Source organism: Mandrillus leucophaeus, unplaced genomic scaffold (assembly GCF_000951045.1).
Source record: "Mandrillus leucophaeus isolate KB7577 unplaced genomic scaffold, Mleu.le_1.0 Scaffold64, whole genome shotgun sequence".
NCBI lineage: Eukaryota > Metazoa > Chordata > Mammalia > Primates > Cercopithecidae > Mandrillus > Mandrillus leucophaeus.
In genome coordinates, this window is record NW_012106919.1 from 7,612,898 (window position 1) to 7,635,489 (window position 22,592).

At 38.0% G+C, this 22,592-nt stretch overlaps 1 protein-coding gene across 1 annotated transcript in view; it reads right to left on the reverse strand.

Moving 5' to 3' along the window:
- The window catches only part of SPAG17 (sperm associated antigen 17), a 242,530-nt gene that overhangs the window by 203,125 nt on the left and 16,813 nt on the right, over positions 1–22,592 (reverse strand). Inside the window, exons 2-3 of the mRNA XM_012000865.1 lie at positions 5,390–5,530; positions 4,704–4,790 (exon numbers count right to left, since the gene is read on the reverse strand). Of these exons, the coding sequence (XP_011856255.1) occupies positions 4,704–4,790; positions 5,390–5,530 (228 nt within the window). The remainder of the gene's footprint in view (positions 1–4,703; positions 4,791–5,389; positions 5,531–22,592) is intronic.

Below are 22,592 nucleotides of genomic sequence, written 5' to 3' on the forward strand. Positions count from 1 at the left end.
GAAAATTGTTTTGAAATAAGCGAGTCATCAACTAGAGCATAAGAACTTTTATTCTTTATAGACAATTTTTGTTTCAGTAAGCTTTTCATTTTTTTTATTTTGTGATGACCTAATACGTCTTTTATAAGTAAGTCACAGGCACATAAATCACGGCCCATTTGTGTGGATGAAAGCTCATTTCCTGGTAGGTAGGCATGGTGATCACCATCATGAAATGAAAAGAAACATGAAGTGGAATTTAAAAACTTTTAGGATGGTTGGTTCTGATTTCAGATAAATTGGATAAGTAAACCCCTATCAACTAGTAGCTTTTTCTTTCTGATTTATCAAAGTGATAATGTCAAACCTAAAATTTACACATTTATCCCGTAAAGTTCACTTACTGTGTATCAGATTTCGTCACAAGTGGGAGAACCTTTGCATTTATGGTACACACAGAACTCTCTCATTGAGAACATTTCAGTTGGTTTTGAATGACTACTGATATTTTCCTTTTTAATTTTGGTCAGGACTGACTATACCTGTAAATAAACAGGTCAGATTTTCTATGTGGGCCATAAATCATACATACACAGAAAATTATCTGTGCATAGCTAGCAAGTTTACTTAAGTTCAGGCATGAATCTAAAGCATGTACTTTTTCCAGTGTTCGAAATTTTTCCTCATAGAGTTCCATCTTTAGGATTTTAAAGTTGCAATTAAAATATGTATGGAATTCATCTTTCGTATTTAGCATATATTATACCATATAACTACAAATTTAGTACACATTAATTCAGTCTTCTCCCATTCCTATGGCTTTGCTTGAGCTATTCCCTTTTCTTAGAATGCCCTCTTCCACATTTGAAAGTCAAGATCTACCCATCCAAGGGTAGACAGCTTTGAGACCAGTGAAAGATTACTTGGTTGGTGATAAAGTAGAAAAACTTGGTGCTATAGGTTTACCTTTGGTTAAATCCAAATTCTTCATTTTGCTAGTGAGCAGACTTCCTACCTTCTCTATGCCTTCATTTCCTCATGCATACAATGGGGATTTTATATTTCCTTTTAGAATTGTGATGTGGGCTAATTGATGTAATATATGTAAAAGATCAAAATTATCAGGTCCTTTTCTTTCAAACGCCAATGTTTCCACAAAAATGTCTCCAGGTCTCACTCCTCCCTGCCAACTACCCCAATTACTGATAATCTCATCTTCCTTTGAATTCTTATACACTTTACCTGCCCCTCAAGAACTTCACTATTTTCTGCATTGTGTTATTCACTCATTCAGCAACTATTTATTGAATGCCTACCATGTGCCAGGCTTATATCCACATACATTTTGTTCTTTTTTTCCTCTAGCTTATTCTTAAGCTTCTTGAGGTTAGGTCTTTGTAATATTAATATTCCTTCCTCTCGCTTCATTGTCTGATAGTGCCTGGCACTAGTGCTTGAACAAGTATGTATTTGTTAATATTTGGTAATATTTTAATATTTGGTAAAACAGGCATTACTATATAATGCACGCAATAAGTGTATATTTTCAAATGTGTCCACATCCTCAAATAGGATTCACATGTGGGAAATGGTGCTCATATGCCAGTACATGGGGTCATCCTCATCCTCATTATTAAATAATAATAATGATGACGATGATAATAAAGCAATAGCCAACATTCCTGAGAATATACACAAAAAAGAATATTCTGTTCTCATTCCTACATGAGTTCTTGAAGTAGTTTCTACTAGAGCAAAACATGGTTTCCAAAAAGAGAATGTGAATGAACAAATGAGCTGCAGCTAAGTCTCTATGGAATTACATTAGCACAAATATAAGGAGTTTTTCAAATAACTATGGTTTATAAATAAGGACTTTCATATATACAATGCCATGGCTAGATGAAATTCTAAGGTTTCAGGGGAAATTACACAATCTCATAATGAGGCTGTGTGTACACAACACCAAGCCATCCAAATGAAAACTTGAGCAAATCACTTAGGAATGTGGTCTTTGCTAGCCCAGACATTTCGAGTCATTATTGGAAATATGTAATGTGGCTCTGACACTATTTTACTACTCGTGGATGAAGTACACTATAGAGAAGTCTCACTTTAATTTGCTGCTTCTAATCAACCACAGGCTAGAAAACCAGAAAGCCAAATTGGTTAAAACTGTGTTTAAAATAAGACTAGGCTCTGATTTAAGGCTGAGAGTACCTTACAAACAGAAGTAAATATAGGTGTTTAAGTGCATGGCTATTATATTTTTAGTTACTTATCTCCAAAATGGAGGTTTCTAAAAAGTTACCATGTAACATAAGGAATCTGTCAGATTACCTCTTCTCCCACAGTGCAGAGTTTCCTTTGAGAAATGGGATGTAGTGACTTTCGCTCCTCAGGAGTTTACCTCTATCAAGCGTCCTAGTGTCTCCAGAGTTGGTTCCTTCCAGTGGGTTCTTGGTCTTGCTGACTTCAAAGAATGAAGTTGCAGACCTCTGCATGAGTGTTACACCTCTTAAAGTTGGTGCAGACCCAAACAGTGACCATCAGCAAGTTTTATTATGAAGAGCAAAATCACAGCTTCCGCAGCATTTACGAGTACACCAACACACTGAGAGCTACTGCCTCAGGTCGCCGGCCAGCTTTTATTCCCTTATTTGGCCCCACCCACATCCTGCTGATTGGTCCATTTCACAGAGCACTGATTGGTCCACTTTACAGAGTGCTGATTGGTCCATTTTTACAGAATGCTGATTGGCACATTTACAATCCTCTAGCTAGACACAGAGCACTGATTGATGCATTTGCAATCTTCTAGCTAGACAGAAAAGTTCTCCAAGTCCCCACCCCACCCGGAAGCCCAGCCAGCTTCACCTCTCACTAGTTGCTACAGACCATGCAAGATTCTACACAGAAATAGATTCATGAGCACACTGTCCACATGTCTCAAAGGTCCAGAAGTCCCAAGAGACTTTCTGGGCCTATTCCATGGCCACCACTCACAACTCCATGCAGCTCTGCAGGCGTTGCCAGTGACTTTTCAATTCACTTGGGATGAAGTACCAGGTAGCAGAGTGCTTGAGCAGGTCCTAAGTGTGAAGGAACTGAGATGGGAAATATACCCCTCTTCTCCAGATGTGCAACCTGTCCTTGGCTGATGCTGACAACGAGCCTGAATTTGTTTTATGGTCTTTATTATTTTTGCTTCAGTGACTGGCATTAATGAATGAATGCTGCACCTCAGGTTCCGTTTCCATGGCACTCCACCCACCTTCTCTTTTCTTCTGGAACCATTCAGAAGAGGGTATGTGAGCGAGTGTAGGAGGCTTATTGCCCAAACACTCCACTGGAAGAATGTGATAGAGCCAGATGTGAAATGGATCTCCCCTGAGTGAAGAATATGCAACCAAGAGTTGCAGCACATATTGGAGAGGAATGGCTTTCTGACTTAACTCTGGGTTTGTAATCTTGTGCTATCCCACATCCAAGTCAGAATGCCTGTCCAGCCTAGACATCAAAACTGGCCTGCTATCATTTCTGATTTTTACTGAGTATCTGTGAAGAAGAAAGAATCTTTTGGGGGGTTAATAGATCCCAGGCCTGAGAATTGGATATGGATTTCTATAGCCACTCGGAAGAAAAATTCCAATATTTTAAATCCACGTATCACATAATGTTTCAAGTGGAGCACACACATTTGGAACATTATAAAAAAGAGACAAAGTATATTATTTGACTGCAACAGCGCAGATAACTTTGCTGTGATGGTGAGCGCAGTGTAGCAAGAGTTAATGCTATAAAATTCACAGCACTGTCTATTGTGAATAAATCCAATGAAACTTGTTCAGATAGTACTCAAGCAATACTAAATAGACCATATGTAATCACCCAAGACCTGAGACACATAAAAACTTTATTAGTCATTACTGAAATAAAGTGCAAATAAGTTCGTCTTAGAAAGATCCAGAACTCTTTATGTTTTAGGTCAGCTGCGCCATAAAACAGTGCCTGACAAATTTTAAGTGATATTCTAATTAATCACTGGATTTTTATAGTTTCTTGAAAGTTGTAAGTTAGATATTAACAAGGCAGGGTGAGAGGAAATCCCCTCATACGGAGAATGAGTCCTATGTCCTTTGCACAAGCCCACTGGGTCAGCCAAGCCAGACTTTATACTAAGCAGCTGTTGGAAATGGAACAGACCATTAATCCGAAGAGTATCATTATTTTCATATCGATTAAAGTGGGATGTAAACCGTGCACCAAATTCACAAACTGATGGAAAATCATTCCAGCTGTGCCTCTGTCTGATACAAGAAACACTTTCTGGTGCATTTTTACTTTTTATTTTTTCGAGAAACGAACGTTTTGTAATATACTGATCATATGACTCTCCTTAATGCTATCACATACTCAGCAATCATCATGACCCAGCATTTTGGGTGCATAGATGTTTCTGATTTATATTTTTCATTTATGTCAATTAGATGCAATGATGGTATCAACAATCTAGGAAATTGTATTTGTAAAGGGAAATTTTGAAATTTCAAAATTTTAAAAGGAGGCAGACTTTTTTTGTGTTCACCGTCAGGAACAAATATCTCCAATGAGGAGCAGGCATTTATTTTCAAGGAATGAAATTTAAAAATGGCTATCACATTATTACTTCAATTCTTTTTTCTAAAAACACAAAAACCTCTTCTATAAACACTTTCACTTACCTCATAATATAAAGGAACATTACCACCTACAGGTTTTTTTGCCTTTTTAGATGAAGCAGATCCAACAAGTGTATGTATTTCATTAATCTGTAAGAAAATTAAATTTACTTATAATGTAAAAAGCCTTATTTGAAGAATATTTAGATATATGTAACTTTCAAATATCTAGGTGATCTGAAGGGTTGGGGAAACCAGCAAGAAAGAGGTACCCATGAATTAGGTAAAATATTTATAGTCACTTTGTAAGCTGTCAGTAATTGTATGGGTATGTGCCATCTGACAGATCTTTTCTATATTATTGCTCTCCTCTGACCTCTGACACTTATGATTCTCTGTAGCCTTCATTTTACAATTAGTCATGTACCTCCCTGGAATCTTAAATAGTCTAGTCTTTTATAATTATTTAACTTGAATTAAATATTTTCTCACAGAACCTAGCATGGTGCCTGGTATGACCTCAGAAATCTTTGACAAATAAATTAATATTGAATTAACAAAATTAATAAACAAAAATAAATTCTTCCAGATTGAACAACTCAAATTTATTCTGGCTAAATAGTTACTTAAAATAATCCATCAAAATTTACAAAACAGTCCAAGAATAAGATAGTTTATTTTATAATTCTATTCTCTTATTTTAAGTAAAAAAGCCTTCAGGGGATTTTGAGGTAGGAAGGGACAGGTACCTGCTGGAAAATGTCTTGCCAGGATACCATACTGAAGAGTTTACGCTGAGGGACCTGGACAGCCAGGGTAAGGGCTTGGATGAGAAGATCATCTTCAATCTGGTTCCCAACCACAAAAGCAATGGAGGCCTTCCAATCGTTCTATTAAAAATCAGATGGAATTAGATTTTAAAGATTCCTGAATAGGTCATTTCGTGTCAAATATTTCCACTGAGAAACAATGATTTTCCTGTAAATCTTACTTGAAAGACAGAGGTGACCTTGTAATGTATGTGGTTCCCTGATTGAAGTAGCCGCAAGGCGGCAGTGTTGTGCCAAATTTCATGCAACTTGACCAAGACAATTTTCTTGAGAAACTAGTCCTTTTATTTTGAGGAAGACAATTTTTAAAAACGACACTTTCACTAAACTGTTGTCCAAGAATAATCCGCTGTTGGAAAGCAATCGTTCATTCCTATGTCACAAATATATATTAAGATGTAGTCTCAAAAAACAAGAACCTTTATTTTGTTCCCTAGTATATCCCAAGACTCTAAATAGTGGTAGGAATATAAAAGCAGCTGAAAAAAACTGTTAAATGTTGGGTCATATTGGATGAGCTGCCAAATGAGAACTGAACCACATCTTTTTCTCTTAATGTAACACAAGAATCTCATTGCTAATTCACAAGTGAGTCCTTTCCACTCCCAAGAAATGGGCAAAAATATTACACTTGGACATGAAATTTCACATCAAATAATTAAAAAAAAAAATAAGTTACTAAAGAATTACATTCAGTACTTTTTTCTCTTTGTTTATTGTAATTATAATTTCTGTTGGGAGATTAAGAGTGGTGCTCACTGGATTACCGCACATTACCCACTGTGAGGTGCTGAGGAAAGAGCTACTCACGCAAATCAGTATTCCTGCTTTCGAACACTAACAATTTTAGGGGGAGATGAAACCAACAAACACAATAAAGACATCAGAAAAGAGAGGAAATAGTAAGGGAGGGCACGCTAGTCATCTGACCTGTCTGGGCCTTAGTTTCCCCATTCATAAAATAAAGGGGTTGGACAGGGCAATCCCTAAGCATCTCTCTAGCTCCTCTCTAGAGGTCTGATTCAAATATAGTAAAACGGTCTCCTGGTGAATACCAAAACAATGTCTAAGATTTGAAAAGGTCACACAAATTTAATAAAATGCATAATTTTATGTGGTTCCTCTGGTTTCTCCCCAGTTTATAATCAGGTTGATGACAAAACTAGCGTATAGGTGGGAGAAAATACTTTAGTGTAAATTCTTTCTTACCATCAAAAAGCAATTGTCCTTAAATCCTTCTTATTTAGTTCCATGGAAGTCTACTAACTACCTAACAAGACTCATCCAATTCTTAAGGCTATCACCAAAGCAAAAAACACATATAAAAGCATAAAAATGTATATTTGACTTGCAAAGTGTGTGTGTGCATGCATGCATGCAGGTAGGTGTGACTTTGTGTGGTTTCCTCTGTTACAATGAGTTGAAAACATTCTTTGTGTCTCTAAATTCACCAGGAGAAGACTGATCATTTATTTTTTAAACATTCTGACTTTTAAAAGTAGATATGATATGTATAATGCATTCTTTAGAAAAAAATATCCTTGATCTCAAAATGACCTTTCCTGAATTAGATGCCCTTTTTCTCTTGTCTGCTTTCTCAGTCAAAGCTGCAACTGTAGTCATCATTAAGGGGGAAAAATCTCTTTCATTTCACAATAAAGTACACACAGTTACAGGACAGGCAATACCTTGAAGTTCCTGGTGGCTACACCTTCCAAGACTGAAGATTTTAATAACCACCTTTACCCCCTTATCCCACTCTCCACTGCAAGTTTCCTTGCCAATATTTGAAAGTGAATGGTGACAAGAAAAGACTGTCTTTCTGCTCTTTGGGGGGGAATTGAGAAAGAGGGTATTGTAGTCCATTACCCATCTATCCATTAGTATTTGGTGTCAAGGCAGGTGTTGACCATTTCAGATCAGAAAATAGAGAAGAGGGGCAAGAGGGAACTAACAATTATTGTGAATCTGCCATGTGTCAGGCATATGTTATCTCATAGAATCCCTAAGTTATCCTACAAAATAGGTTCACTATTATCTTATAGATGGAAAGACAAAGGTCCAAAAAAGTTAAATGACTTGTTCAAGGTCATTTTGGCAGAACCTCATGGAGACCACAGACATGGCTTACAACTTTGTGATCATTTCAGAACAGTTTTGGGAATAAGTCTTTGGGCTCAGAATGTCTTTCCATAATCCTTAAATTGCACCTAATAGACTATTTGACCATAATAAAACTATCAAGCAAAGATTTATCTCAAATGTATACATGTGTATAGAGCCTTCAAAAATAGATTAGGTAGGCTGGGTGGGGTGGCTCATGCCTATAATCCCAGCAATGTGGGAGGCCGAGGTGGGCAGATCATGAGGCCAGGAGATCAAGACCATTCTGGCTAACATAGTGAAACCCCATCTCTACTAAAAAATACAAAAAGTTAGTCCAGCATGGTGGCAGGTGCCTGTAGTCCCAGCTACTTGGGATGCTGAGGCAGGAGAATGGCATGAACCTGGGAGGCAGAGCTTGCAGTGAGCTGAGATCACATCACTGCACTCCAGCCTGGGTGACACAGCGAGACTCTGTCTCAAGAAAAAAAAAAAAGATTAGGGATTAAATCTTTAAAACATGATATGATTACTTTTTTAAAAATTATAATTTTACAAAGGATCAAAGAGGTTAAAGAAATTTCCCAACGTTCTTTCTCTCAAGCGCAATGCTCTTGTTCCTTCCTTTGCTCCAGGAGATATCTTTTATTATTATTATTATTATTATACTTTAAGTTCTAGGGTACATGTGCATAACGTGCAGGTTTGTTACATATGTATACTTGTGCCATGTTGCTGTGCTGCACCCATCAACTCGTCAGCACCCATCAACTCGTCATTTACATCAGGTATAACTCCCAATGCAATCCCTCCCCCCTCCCCCCTCCCCATGATAGGCCCCGGTGTGTGATTGTTCCTCCAAGTCCTGGCACTGTACCAAAACTTGTGGCTCCCTGAAGTCACTGAGACAGTGTGCCCAGGTGACAGCAGGTTCAGATTTGTTTAGAGCTCTCTAGGAGAGCTGGGGGTCTAGGCCACGTCTCCCCATTTCAAGTGGTCTTAAGAGTCCAGCTCTGTCCCAGTTTCCCATCTATGCTCTCTTGCCCACCAAATGCGTGCTTTAAAATTGGATCTATGTGGCAAAACAGGACTCATAACTTTGTCAGAGTTATGGTTTAGTGTCTAATCACATGGCCAGAGCCTGAGTAAGCGTGACAGGGACCAGTCAGACAGTAATAACACAAACTGAGAATGCCTACAGAAAAGGATGCACTCATTGTGAGCTGCAGCAGGGGGCAGTGAGACGCTAGCAAATGCGCATTATTGAACAAATGAAGAACAAGTCATTTCCCCATGTCTAATTGGACAGAAGAATTAAATAAGCAATTCTCTGCAAATACAATTTCTGAGTGTTTCTCTTAGTATTTCAGGGTAACCAGAGATTCCAAACTTCCACCAACTGGCGGCATTTTTAGAAATAAAAAGCTAGAAAAAAAAATCAGACACAGATTAGATTTGGCAAAATACAATAGAAAACAACCCTCCACCCGTATCCTATCCCAACATGCAGTTAAATGAAGTCCTTAAATTTAAGTTCACAGGACAGAGAAAGAAATTTAGTATGGAGAAAACAAGGGTTGACCATTGTGGGCCAATGAAAGTATAATGTGTGCAACCCAGTTCACTACAGACTACTAATTACACCGAAACTTCTTAAACTATCTTAAGAAGTTTAAGTTTAAGATAGTTTAAGAAGTTTGGGTGTAATTAGTAGCATGAGCTGAGAGAAAGAAGATTAATAATTTCAGAAAAGCTACACTGGATATATCCAATGGTGAAGGAAGAGGGTCTGGGTCTGTCACACCAAAAGCACCTTAGAAAATCAAGTCGGTTGTCTGTGACCTGGAGGCATGTATTGTACGTGATCATTGCTGAGTCTCGCCCCTCGTAGTGATTGATAAAGCCATTCAAAGGATGGAATGAAGTCATGTATGGACACAATCCATTTCCCTTTATTTACTTTACCAGTCTCACCTAATTTGAGGCCTAGCAGGAGGGCTTCTTAACCCAGACACTTACATAGTAGTCTCCTAAGGCAAGAAAGTATTCACGTAAATGCAGAGAAACTGGCTGTCTTACATAAGCCTACTGTCCCGGAGACACAGGGTAAATTTACAACTGTTTTTCTTTCATATATTGCAAATTCTCCAAATTTTACTTAGGCATTTCATATTCTTAATTGCAAAAGCCTTTTCAAAAGCAAGTGAAAAGTGGCTTTTGGACAATCGGATTGTAATTGCTTCCCTCTATTAGCACAAGTAATCAGCTGATTTAGGGAAAGACAAGGGCAGGACTTGCAAGCCCTCTTCTGCTGCCTTTGCTAGTATGATAGGGTGCGACTCGAGATGACAGTCTCACAGTCCTCTACCCAGAACTAAACAGGGTCTGAGCTCTATGAACCAGTAGTGGTCAGCACCCTTATTATGAGAAGACGTACAAATGCCCCAGGTAAAATCAATGCAACATTCAAAAAATCAGGTTTTATTAAGAGCTAGTTAACATCGTACAGATATGCAAACCTGTACTTTACGTCAATACTCTGCTGAGACGATAACCTTTTCGTTAAGTAGATTTACTGCCAAATGGACAGGGATTTGTGAATGTCTTTCTCATACCAGGTTTTTCCTTCAAAAAGAGTCTTCGATCTCCATCAGCAAGGAGTGTTGGTATGGGCTTCTGGCCAGCAGAAGAAATATTTTTATTACATAGAACTGGCTGCTACAATCATATTTGTGTGACTCTAACTATAAAATAGGTTGAAAATATATGTTAAAAATGGGTATACGTTGTTACATAATAAACAAGAATACTATTAATGGCCATGCTATGTACTAATCTCTTTACTGTCTTTACTAAACAAGTACTTATTATGATAGACTCTAATTATATATCTCTCACAATTTATTATAAGTGCTGTAGTTTCACTTAATTAGATTATACTGTTACAGTAATCCTTATTTAGGAATTGGACCATGTATGTGGCTGTCATGTTTTCTCATCTAGACTGTAAACTCATTAGGTCACAAATGATGTTTTCTATGCTTTTGCACTTTGTGGTGCCTGGTAGTGAATGGGAAATGCAGCAGGGGTCTATACATAAACATCTGTTGGCTGATATTTTAAAGCAACAGGGATTACATTTGGATCCTGAGAGGGTTTTGACCCTCAAATCATAAACTGCTAGAAGGTAGCATGTCTGGAAACTGCAGGGTATTCAGCCCATGGCCCTGGAGTCCTTTAGGAAGAGAACACACTATATCTGATCGAACATGGTCCACACCAGGGGTTAGTAACAATGGTTTGGGAACTGGGCCTTGAGGCCATTCCTCTGCTTAGACACATTTCCCAGGAGTGACCTAGACATGCAACTAGATGCTAGGGGAAGGAGGATGCTCTTGCAGATAGGAGAAAAAAGCCAAAGACTGACATCCAAACCTGCATTGCCTATAAAACCATTCCTCCCCTCTCTCTCCTTCCTATTTTCTCATCTCCTATCAGAAGGCATCTTGATGGCCTGCTCCCTCCTCCCTTCCCAACCTACTACCTATAGGCTACAAGTTCTGTGGTTTCTTTCTTTTTTTCTTTCTTTTTTCAGGGTGCCTTAGAAATTCTTATGAGTTTGATTTATGGTGGAAGAATATCAGAGTGGGGTGGGGAGAGAAGGGAGGTGACTGAAGCAGCACACAGTGTGTGCTGTCGTGGTCCATAATCTGGGAGAGGACTGTAAACTGACATCTGCCTCCTGCAGCAACTACTGCTTGATTCACCCTAATCTTTTGACCTCTGTCTAGGAATGTGCTGAAGCCGATTGCTCATGGCTTTTCCCAACTCTCTTCGGTGAGATTGCCTTAATAATTTGAAATATGCTAGTAGGAGTATTCAAACTAAGGCGATGGCAAACACTGCTAATCAGAGATGTCCACTTGGAGAACAGGTTACTAAACATTTACCAGCATATCACAGCTTCCATTCCAGGAACAGCTGCATGTCTCAGACTGACTTAGTTATGATTTTCACTGGGAAGACCAAAGCTGTCTCTGAGAAAATATTAAGGAGGGCAAAGCAGATGTACTCCCTCTATTGCACACAAACCCCACCCCCATCCCAGAGACACACTCTGCAGCAATGTGCTACGTGGATCTGTAATTAAGAGTCTGCTGATGTTGCTTCAGGTATGACCTAGCTTTAAGTACTATCCTTCAAAATAGGCTCTATGAAAAGCAGGTGACAAGGCAAATATAGAGACCACCAAGAGGAGCAGGGGCACACCACTCCAGGGCTCTCCTTTCCTCTTGATCATTTCCCTACTTCCCCACTCAGGCGTCTGCACACTGGGGTCAATGACTTGTGAGATCCCTAAGCACCCCCTGCCAACAAGTGACTAGACTTCTTCAGCTGTGGTGGCCCCTTGAAGAAGCATGGATCTTTGTGGCACAGTAATTACAAGCCTGGGCTCGATTCACTGAGCCCAGATTAGAATCTCAATAAACCAGCTGTGTGCCCCTGGGCAAGTTACTTAACTTCTCTGTGCCTCATGCATAAATGAAGATAATGACAGTACCTGTCTATTGGGATTGTTGTGAAGATTGAATGAGAAAATCTATAGAAAGTCCTTCTCAGCACAGCACCTAGCAATAATCCTAGCCATCCTTAAGGATATTATTCTGGGGGGCTTCTGCTCTTGTTAGTCATTAGAAAAAACACGGTTAGTCCATGCAAGCTGCTTCATGTGTGGAGAACTTATGGGAGACCCAAGGAAAAAAAATTAATCAGAATATCAATGATTGCATCACAAAAAGGCAAATATAAGTTTGAACAAGGGTTTGTACAATACTTTTCTCTTTGATAATAATAAACATGTTAATTGACTTGTTTCTAAAGTATTTTGGGTCCTTGGAAGAGAGGGCCAGAATCATGAACATATTACGTTTAAAATTCTAAAGGTATGTATAATAATTTTTCAGAGCCGTGAAAGAGAATGTGAGTGTCACATGAGAAATCTTCAAGTCATCTTGTGCCCTGTGCAAGTCTGTCAGAGACACGAACCCATCACCAACCATAGAAACAAACCAAATATCAATTAGAGTCACATGAGAAGACACTGAGCTTTAGAATTTATGCACTGGCTGACTATGAAGATGATGACCTCTGAGGTGGTCATACAGAGGACTAGGGGAAGAGAGCAGCCTCAGGCTACTTTTCATTAGAGATGTGGATCTGCTTACTTGGCTTAAAAAATATGAAAATGAATTAGTCGTTTGCTGGTTGAACTGCAAATATTAATCTGATCAATTTTGGGCATCCAGGCCTAAAACATGGATGTCATGCAGGGCTAGTTCTTAAAATAAAAACAAAAGAAATAATTGAAGTTTATTTTTGATAGGGAGCCTTAGTGCACTCTTCTTCCCAGATAAGACAGGTTTCCTGGCCTGCCACTATATGCTGGCCTCACAGGGCTCATTACAGACCTTACCAGAATCTACTACCTCCTAGGTATTACCTGCTATTCAGCTCAGAGTCTTAAGAGTTGATTTATATATATAAATCTTAAGAGTATATATACACACACACACACACACACACACATACACACACACACACACACAAACACACACCCAGAGGCTTTAGTGCTGGGACCACTTTAAAGTATTTCTTTTAATATCTGCATTTTCAAAAAGGAATCTCAGTGACTCCTAGACTAACTCAAAGGGATGCCCTGCTAATGGCGGTATTTTAGGCTGTGGACTGGTCCAGTGGAAAAGGCTCCCCTAGAATTATACCAGAACAGACCCCTAGACAACTTCCTGCTTCACCCATGTGCCTGGCACATAGAAGCATTCAATAAATGTTTCTTGAACTTAGCAGCCAAAACCACACACTAAAGAGAATTTTTACACATGCTTAGCATGGGAGGGCTGACTGAGTATGTGGCGTTTTATCAGCCACACTCAGCACTTTGGAAGGAGTCATGCCTCTGAATCACCAGAATTTGAATTAGAGAAAGAGCTCATTCCTTTGATGTTTAGACAACACTGTACATGGCTTATATTCACTGATGAAAACACAGTAGTCTAGAAACAGCTTTACTATGCATGTATACACAGTCTGGTTGGTTTTTCTTGTCTTCATAAATATTAAATGTGATCACTAATTAAAAATATTGAAGTTCTGATGTAGATATGCAGAGAGGTTTGGGTAGTGTCAAATTCTGCCTCTGTGATTTCTTAGCCAGATGACCTTGCGCTTATCTTTGTGACTCAGTTTTCTCATTTAAAATGATGAATCTATTAATACAACTTTCAAAAGACTATTGCAGGACTCAAGAATGAATATACCTAGGGTCATTTTGTAAATTTGTTGAGCACCACGTAAATGTAAAATATTAATATATGCAAGGGAAATATTCTAATTTCCTGTATAAAGTTCTGCAAAAATGAGTTAAAAGCGGTAACTGCTGCAGTAATTTTCAATTTTGAATTTAGATATGTCCTGGGGATCTTCTTTGTATCGTGTAGCCTCTGGCTTAGGCTGTTTGATTGTTTTTCTTTCGTTTTTCACAGAGTCCTTGGCCCATCCCACCAATCTAGCACATGAGCTTAATTCGGTTTTGCTCCATGCATCAGAGAGTTTTAAGACAGCTATTAAAACACCACATGGAAAAGCTTTGCAGGGAATTCTACTCCACAGAGAAACCACAGAGCCACTACACACCTTAACTATCTCCCCACCCCCAACAGTGGGCTAAAATTACGGCTCCATTATGTTAGTACAATCCAACCAGTTTTATGGCTTGGAGCAAAATCTGAGGTTCAAAATGAACTTCAGAACATAAAAAGTAAGGCAAACCTCAAAAGGAAACGAGCTTCTTTGGGTTTTCAAACAAATATTACATATCAGAGACATTCTTCTAAAAGAGGAGACCAAGAAAAGCCAAGAGGAGTCCTGCTAATTGCTCCAGAAATGTAAAACTGGAATCAGAGACTCACCCCCCTAAAAGGAGATCTCTTTTCATCATCATATATTAAAAGCTACAACCTTTCATCAACTACTTCCTCGAGCATGAGACCTTCTTTGACCTTGCTTGAGTTCCTTCAATGTTGCATCACTATCTTCCACGTTAAAAAATAAGATATATTTTCAAGACTTAATGTTAGCTCATTGCTTACTCTACTATAGCCCTTTTGCTTTGTTTTTCCATCTTCCTTCCTGTACTGTAAATGTCATTTATACATTAAGCTTTGTGTGTGTTTCATGAATTTGTTGTGCCTTGGCACTAGGGCTACCCAGAACAAACAAAATAACCGACCAATACTCATTCTCATGAGCCATCCATGCTGTTGCTTGGTTAATTCAATCTCATGGACAACTTATTTTCTTATGGTGAATGCGAGCATCTTCATTTATCCCTTGTTTACTACAAAGCCATGGGTGTAATTTAATTTCTACATCCATCTTGAGTGGAGCATATCCAGGGCTACTTCTACAAACACAAGATTGTCCTGGTTACTAACTCTATCTTATTCTTCCCCAAATTCAATAAAGTGTCCAAGCAACAGGAATATTTTGGCAGCCAAATTACATATCTCATAATATTCCTAATATCTGAAAGCAGGACAAGTCTAACCATGTGTTCTGATTTTTAGGTCTACAAATATGGTCTTCAAATGATAGAGTGAGAAAAGAAGGGTTAAAGAAAGAGGATACAGGGAGCAGTGCCAGGTCTTCTAGGGAGCTGAGTTTGTATTATGCTAGCAGGGAATGATGGGAGTCTCTCCAATAACTCCCTGGGGGTGTGTCAGAAAAACTATGAGACTGTAATTTGAGCAAGAAGAGTGTCAGGAAATCTGTGCCCTACCTCAATTCAACAAGAATGAGTAGTAGTTCAGCTCAACGAGCATTTATTACATTAGTATGACTAAATGTATATGATGTAACAAACTAAGGGATATACAAAATGACTAAGAGTGTGAAAATGAGCAAACAATGCTTGTATCATGAAGTAAATTTCTAGAGACTATTTCTTGTAAAGGTTATTTAACATCGGTGGCCCTGACTTGCTTTTATTGAGGGACTTATGGTCCAGAGCTGGTGCTGTGCAGCAATCCTGACTTCTCCAGCTGCTCAGGACACAGCAATTGTGCTAGGAAAGTAAAAGGCAGTGGAGACCTGACACAGAGTAAGGAAAATGAGGTCAGACCCCAAACAGACAAGTGGAGGGTAAAAGTATTAATCAAGATCAATCAATCCTAGTGGGAGGGCAGATAAAATTGTGGAGGGTGGAGGTGTCTGAAGTAGTTCCTGAGATCTTTCTTCTGAGAATGCTTGTAACTTTCTTTAGAGTTTCATGCAATTATCATTTTTTTTTAAGGGAAGGGTTTCTTACGAGGCAAACAAGGACAGGTGAAGGAGAACTGGGAGGGAAGATGGCCCTGAAGCCAGGGTAGGAATGGTGCATGTAGTCAAAGGCAATTAGAAGGTCACCACTGACCTTAGCAAGAGCAGTTCTACTTGAGTGAAACTGCTTCCCACTCATTCCCTCACTTGTGTAATCCTACACACCCTCATAATTCACGTATCTCCTTCATAATATAAACCCCCTTTAAGGACCACGTGACAAAGTATCCCCAGTCAATGATTAGAATAAATTTCAAGCCCTAGATCTGGTTATGGTTCTTAATTTTCTCCAATTACACAGGTACATGGAGTCTATTTATTGGATATGTTAGGGCAGTAATTCATTATAATTATTCCTCTCATATTGATTCCCTAATAGAGTCCTTACAATAGCTCTTTCAATGGTGTAATAAAAAGAGCACTGGATTTAGTATCAGAAAACCTGATTGTTAGTCCTGATTCCAACCACATGGCCTTGGAAAAACATTTAAGCACTCACAACCTGGACCTTAGCAAAATAATAATAATACTTAGAGCGGAAAGTCATTCATTCATTCATTCAGCTAGTATTTACCGAGGAGTTACAAAAATTGAAATGGGCATGGCTTTGGGAATAGGCATAAGGCATAATCACTTCCCTTAAACAGCATCAGCCTGGGGAGAGAAATACACAAAAAAGGTGAAAAGAGATTACATGTAAAGTATCTCTCAGCTATAAAGCACTGTACAAAGTGTCCATTTCTATTATCATACTATTTACCCAAATATATTTACTAATAATTAAAATTTACTACATGGGTACCTACATTGAATGTGCTGCCCCAGAAATGAAGGGTGCAAAGTTGTATAAAATGAAGCCCAAATTGTTCCATATTGTATTAACCAATTCTGCAATTTGTTTTTTTTCCTTCAACATTATGTTTTGATGTCTATCCATGTTGAGAGATACAGATTTAGTTCATTTCTTTTAATTGCTCTTATCTTATTTATGTTTGCATCCTTTATTTCTACGGCAGCACATGCAACATAAGTACTCATATAGTAAATATTAACTATTAGTGAAATCATACAGTAAACAATACTATATGTTATTCATGAATATAGCTAAATAGATACATAGGCTAAGAAGATATGTATTCCATTCATATTGGTGTTTGCTTCTGAGAAGAAAGAGAAAGAAATGGAACATAGAATAGGGGTGAGGACAAGTGTTTTTCAGCTTTATTTTTACAGTGTTTATTTCAAAAAAGAAAAGATTTTTTTGTGAAAGTACAAATGTGCTTGTCACATTATCTTTTGATGTTTTTCTGCGTTTAAAAAAGTACTGAAAAAAAGCATCTGCTCTCAAAGACCAACAGTTTAGTAGCGGAAACAGATATAGAAACACTTATGATACAAGGTGATATGCATTGACCTAGAACCCATGTCTCCCTGTGTCTTAGGAAAAGCCTCATGAGCAGAGGTCACTTGAAGAATGAGTGGAAGGAATTCTTTTTCCATGGCCTGCTTTTCCACTGTCTGTCTACACAGTGACCTCATTCCCACTGCCTGAGAAGAGCAAGGTTTTCCTGCCGCGGTTTCCTCTTCTTTTTACATTTTCCATCTGGAAACATCCTTCACTAGCCCCAAGAACTTACTCCTTTTTCTTGGGCTGAAGAAAACATTCTGATTCCTTTTTGTTTGCTTGTTTTTCACTAGAGCAAAAGACTTCCTCTCTAACTGTGTTCCTTCAATTTTCCCATCTCTCCCTCACCTGTTTTCAATCCACTCATCTTTCCTGTCTATCCCTACTTTACACATACATAGCCATCTTCACCTAAGCCCAGACTCTCCAGTAACCATTTCCCTTATGACCTTTTTACTTCATAGTCAAAGTCCCCCAAACATGTGACCTACACCAAAAGCTCCCACATCCTGAAAGGCCATAATGTCCTTAATCCCCACAGTCCCACTTACACCTCTGCCCTCACCACCAGCACTACCAGCACCACACCATACACCCTATTGAAATTGCATTCTGGAAGATCACTGATGATGTCCTCATTACCAGGTATGGTTGCCTTCCCTATTCTCCCAAGGTGTTTGTAGGTGGGAGACGTGAACTGCCACTCTGTAACCTTCTCTCTTATCTGACTCTAATGACACCACCCTATTCTCATTCTGTCATTACTCCTTTGGCTTTTCCTTCTCTGACCATCAGGCTGTTTCTCTTCTTCTGTCTCATAAACAAGGACCTTTTAGGTATCCCACAGAATTCTGTTCTCTTGGCACACACTACCTATGGATATTTTAACTACTCCCATGCTATTGCCTCTGCTCTGACAATTCCCAAGTCTACATCTCCAACCTTGCAGTCTGAGCTATATAGTCCATATTTTTGACTTCCTGATGAATATTTCTACTTTAATGTTCTGCCATAATCTCAGAGTCAGCATGTCTAAAACTGAACTCTTCATGTCTCTCCAAACCCTAACAACATAACAAAACAATCAAACAAAAAGCCTCCCTATCACAAACAATAAAAACTAATTTCATTCTACTAAATTCGTCAGTCTGAAGTTGGCCATTTCTCCCAGTCATCATAACTTAAAATCCTCTCCCATTATTCTCTCAGATATGCAATCACAGTTGCCTTCTTCCAAGAGTTTTTTGCATCTGTCTCTTCCTTTTTATCCTCATCACTAATTCTCCTAGTTCTACCGACAATCACTTTGAATCTGAACTATTGAAAACACCATCTATAGGGTCTGTTTAAGCTTCCAGTTACTCTCATCTCCAATCTATTAACTTTTCTAAGACATAAATTTTATCATTCTGGTCTTCCTTCATAGAAAGCCCCAAACTTTGAAGTGTGGAATTCAAAGCCCTTTACGTTCCCTTCCTAGCGTATTTCTAATACCATATCTTCATTACTTTTCTAAACTCTTACTGCTCTCAGGCAAATTGCTCTGTGTAAATTCTTGAGTCTGAATTTCCTCACATAAATGGAAATACTATTTTTTTGGTTGTTTTGAGGAATAACCATGAGTGTGTGTGTAAAGCACACTTTATTTTTAGTGGTTAACTGTGGTATTTCAAACATGTCCTGTGTTTTCTCAGCTCTCTACCTTGCTCAGCCTGGTCCTTTTATTCAGAATGCCCTCCTTCCAGGTGAAAGTCCTGCCTCACCTGTGACTATTTCCCTAAGTGTCTCAGCCCAACAGTGCCTTCTGCTTGCCTATGAAAACTTAGTGTCTGTATTACATAAGTAATGCAATACTTGCACTGTGATCACAGCCTTAGAGCATGTCTTGAATGCTAGTGTGGATCAGTTTCACACTTGTTAAAGCACAAATCATCAGGGTCCTCCTGGGGTTTCTGATTCAGTAAATCCAGGGTGGGGCCTAAGGATTTTCATCTCTTACAAGTTCCCAAGTGATGCCGAAACTTCTAGTGCAAGGGGGCCAGAAGTCCCACTTGGGCGTCCCTTTCTCTTGCAGGAGACAGCTGTTCCCCTTTCTCTTTCTTTTGCCAATTACACCTCCACTCTTAACCTCCACGTGTGTCTGTGTCCTTGATTTCCTTGGCATGAGGCAAAGAACCTTGCGTATTTACCCCAGACAACAACGCCACTTCATCAAGAGTTGAAATATGGCTGTAATAAACCATTTTTCACATATTTTCTTAGGTTGGTGCCAAATTCGTAAGATATGCGTGGCAAGTTAAACAATAGGCTTTTAAGGGGGTGCTTGACTTTACAGTTACAGTAACAAGGGTAAATTTAAAAAGAAATCTTTCTTTTTACTCAGCATCCTAAATATTTGATGTGAAGACAGAGGTGGTTGAACTTAATATTCCTAACCTTAAACTAGTTTAACAAAAACTCAAATATTATACACATACATGAAGTCATATACATTTTTAGGATAAAATGCTTTTTCATTGGTGTTTATATAATTGTGGAGGTTTTCTTTCTATTTTCATTCAATATATGCTGCTGGAGAAACTGTTACAGTGTCTGTGCCACCCAGAATGGCACATTACAATCATATTTAACCAAAAACACACTAAGAACAACATGAAGAATAATGATGGTGAAGGGTGAGGACAAGGGAAAGCCAGGAAACAGAATTCATCCAAACATTTAGAAAGCATTTCACAAGTTTCTCTACGAAAAATATTGAGTTACCATGGAAGTATAGGAAATGTTTTGTCATGGCTAGAAAACTGGCTTAAAGACAAAGGTAAGGTTAATTGGGCACTTCTCTGGACAGAGAAATATTTATGGTGGGGATCCCTGGTAATCATCCATAGATGGATCTTATTTAACTATTTGTATACAAGATATGAAATAAATTACAGAGTGAAACTTAAAAGCACAGGGTTCAGTGCTGGGAGATTTATTTCCTTGTCATTTTGTCTAATTTTTTTCTAAAATTGCAGGCTGAAACTCCAAACCTTCAGCATGTCACCACCTTGGCACCATTTTTGTGTAAATACTTATCATTGAAACCATTTTTCTTGGTAATCAATGATACTGTTTGAGCTATTGCAGGTTCTATTTTGTCTAACCCCACCAGATCAACAAAAAACTTTTACCATCTTCAGCATCTTAAAATTTTGCATGTTAAGTATTATTAAAATACTTTTACATAAAATATTTAAAGCTTTATTAATAGTGATTAAAATTTCACTGTATTGATTTATATGTTTTCCAAAAAGTTTGCTTTCTCATTTCAATAGAAAAATGCTTTGACAAAGTCAGGACCATAAATCTACATTGCAATGGTACATCTGTGTAGATATTATTTTTTGAGGCTCAACTAAGTATTTCGTGTCTGACACTGCTCACTTATGTTTAACTACATAACACATTATGTTAAAAGTTCTGATGATATGTTCAAAAATATCTTTTAATTTCTTTATTGATACACTTTGATAAAATTTTTATTTCAAATACTTTAATGCATAAAGCTGATATTTGATGCTCTTTAAGTTTTCTTTCACTAATGATTGCAAAATTTCTTTATTAGAAACATGAGCTTTAACAAATTCTCTGATTTTTAAAAAAAGTGTTTTGCTGTTTAGCTCTTAACAACATAAACTCTGAACTTCATTTCCATCCAACATTTATATCATTAGCAATATAAGTTAACCAATTTTTTAAGTTGACTCAAGCTGTTTTTCATTTTAGAAATACAAATTGTTGACTTATGTTATAATGATTTTTGTACAGTATCAGAACATGCCTCCAGTTGTGACTGATTTTTTTCTTTTAATCTCCTGAAATTTTAGAATATTTACCTATTTATGATACTTAAAGAAACATTAAGAAAAATAACCAAATTTTGAAGTCTCTTTACTGTCAGTTTTCATTCTAAATATTTAATCTTAAATTTATATACTATGTGTATTAAAAACTATTCACACAACAAATTGAATTGCATTATAATTAAAATAAAAGTAAAACTAAACATCAGAAGTAATAATTTGAGGATGATGACTAACTGGAATAGATTTTAGATGCAGGAGTAGAGATTTTAGGTACATTTCAAAGGCAGAGCCAACAGGATTTACTGATTAATATGGCTTGGTTCTATGTCTCCACCCAAATCTCCTGCTCAATTGTAATCTCCAGTGTTGGAGGTGGGCCTGGTGGCAGGTGACTGGATCATGGGGGTGGATATTTCATGAATGGTTTAGTACCATCCTCTGGGTACTAGTCTCACAATAGTGAGTGGGTTCTCATGACTTGTGGTCATTTAAAAGTGTGTGGCATGGCATTTCTCCCCTCACTTTCTTGCCCCTGCTCCTGCCATGTCAGACACCTGCTCCTCCTTTGCCTTCTGTTATGATTGGAAGCTTCCTGAGGCCTCCCCAGACGCAGAATCTGCTGTGCTACCTTGACAGCCTGCAGAACTGTGAGCCAATTAAGCTTCTTTTCTTTATAAGTTATCCAGTCTCTGGCATTTCTTTATAGCAATACAAGAATGGGCTTATACTGATGAATTAAGGAATTGATTATGGGTACAGAAAAAGAGAAAAAAAAAAAAAAAAAAGAATGAATGCCCTAGTGTCTGTCCAGGTGAGTGGTAACATCATTCAATGAGAAGGTGACTGCTCGGCAAAGAATAGGCTTTAAGGGAAAAGTTGGAGTTTGATACTATGATCTAGATGCCTTTAATTCTTTTCAGCAATGTTTTCAATATCTGTGAGAGGTATGACTACCACTCCTGATTTATAGATGCGGTAACTAAGATTTGGAGATATTCAATTTAAGTTACCGTGACCAATGAGTTGTGACTGATTCTGGAGCTCAAAAAAGAAAACAGGCCATGAGGCTAAGGCAGTAACAAATTATCAGAGAATTTAATCCAGTAGATATTTTTCAAAGACCACTATGTGCTTATCACTATCAGGTGTAATAGCCAGCAAGGAAAGAATTCAAAATGCTAAACTTGTGCTATGTCCCAGGCATTAGCAGTGCTGGAACATATATTCTGTAAGAGACTATAGACACAGTAGATGACAATTAAATTGTTGAGCAACCACTAAAGGAGATAACAAAGGTAACAATCACTGAAGTAGTTTAGTGAAAGGAGGGATGTCAGTGAGGGCAGTAATGGTGTGAACTGAGTTTCCTTCT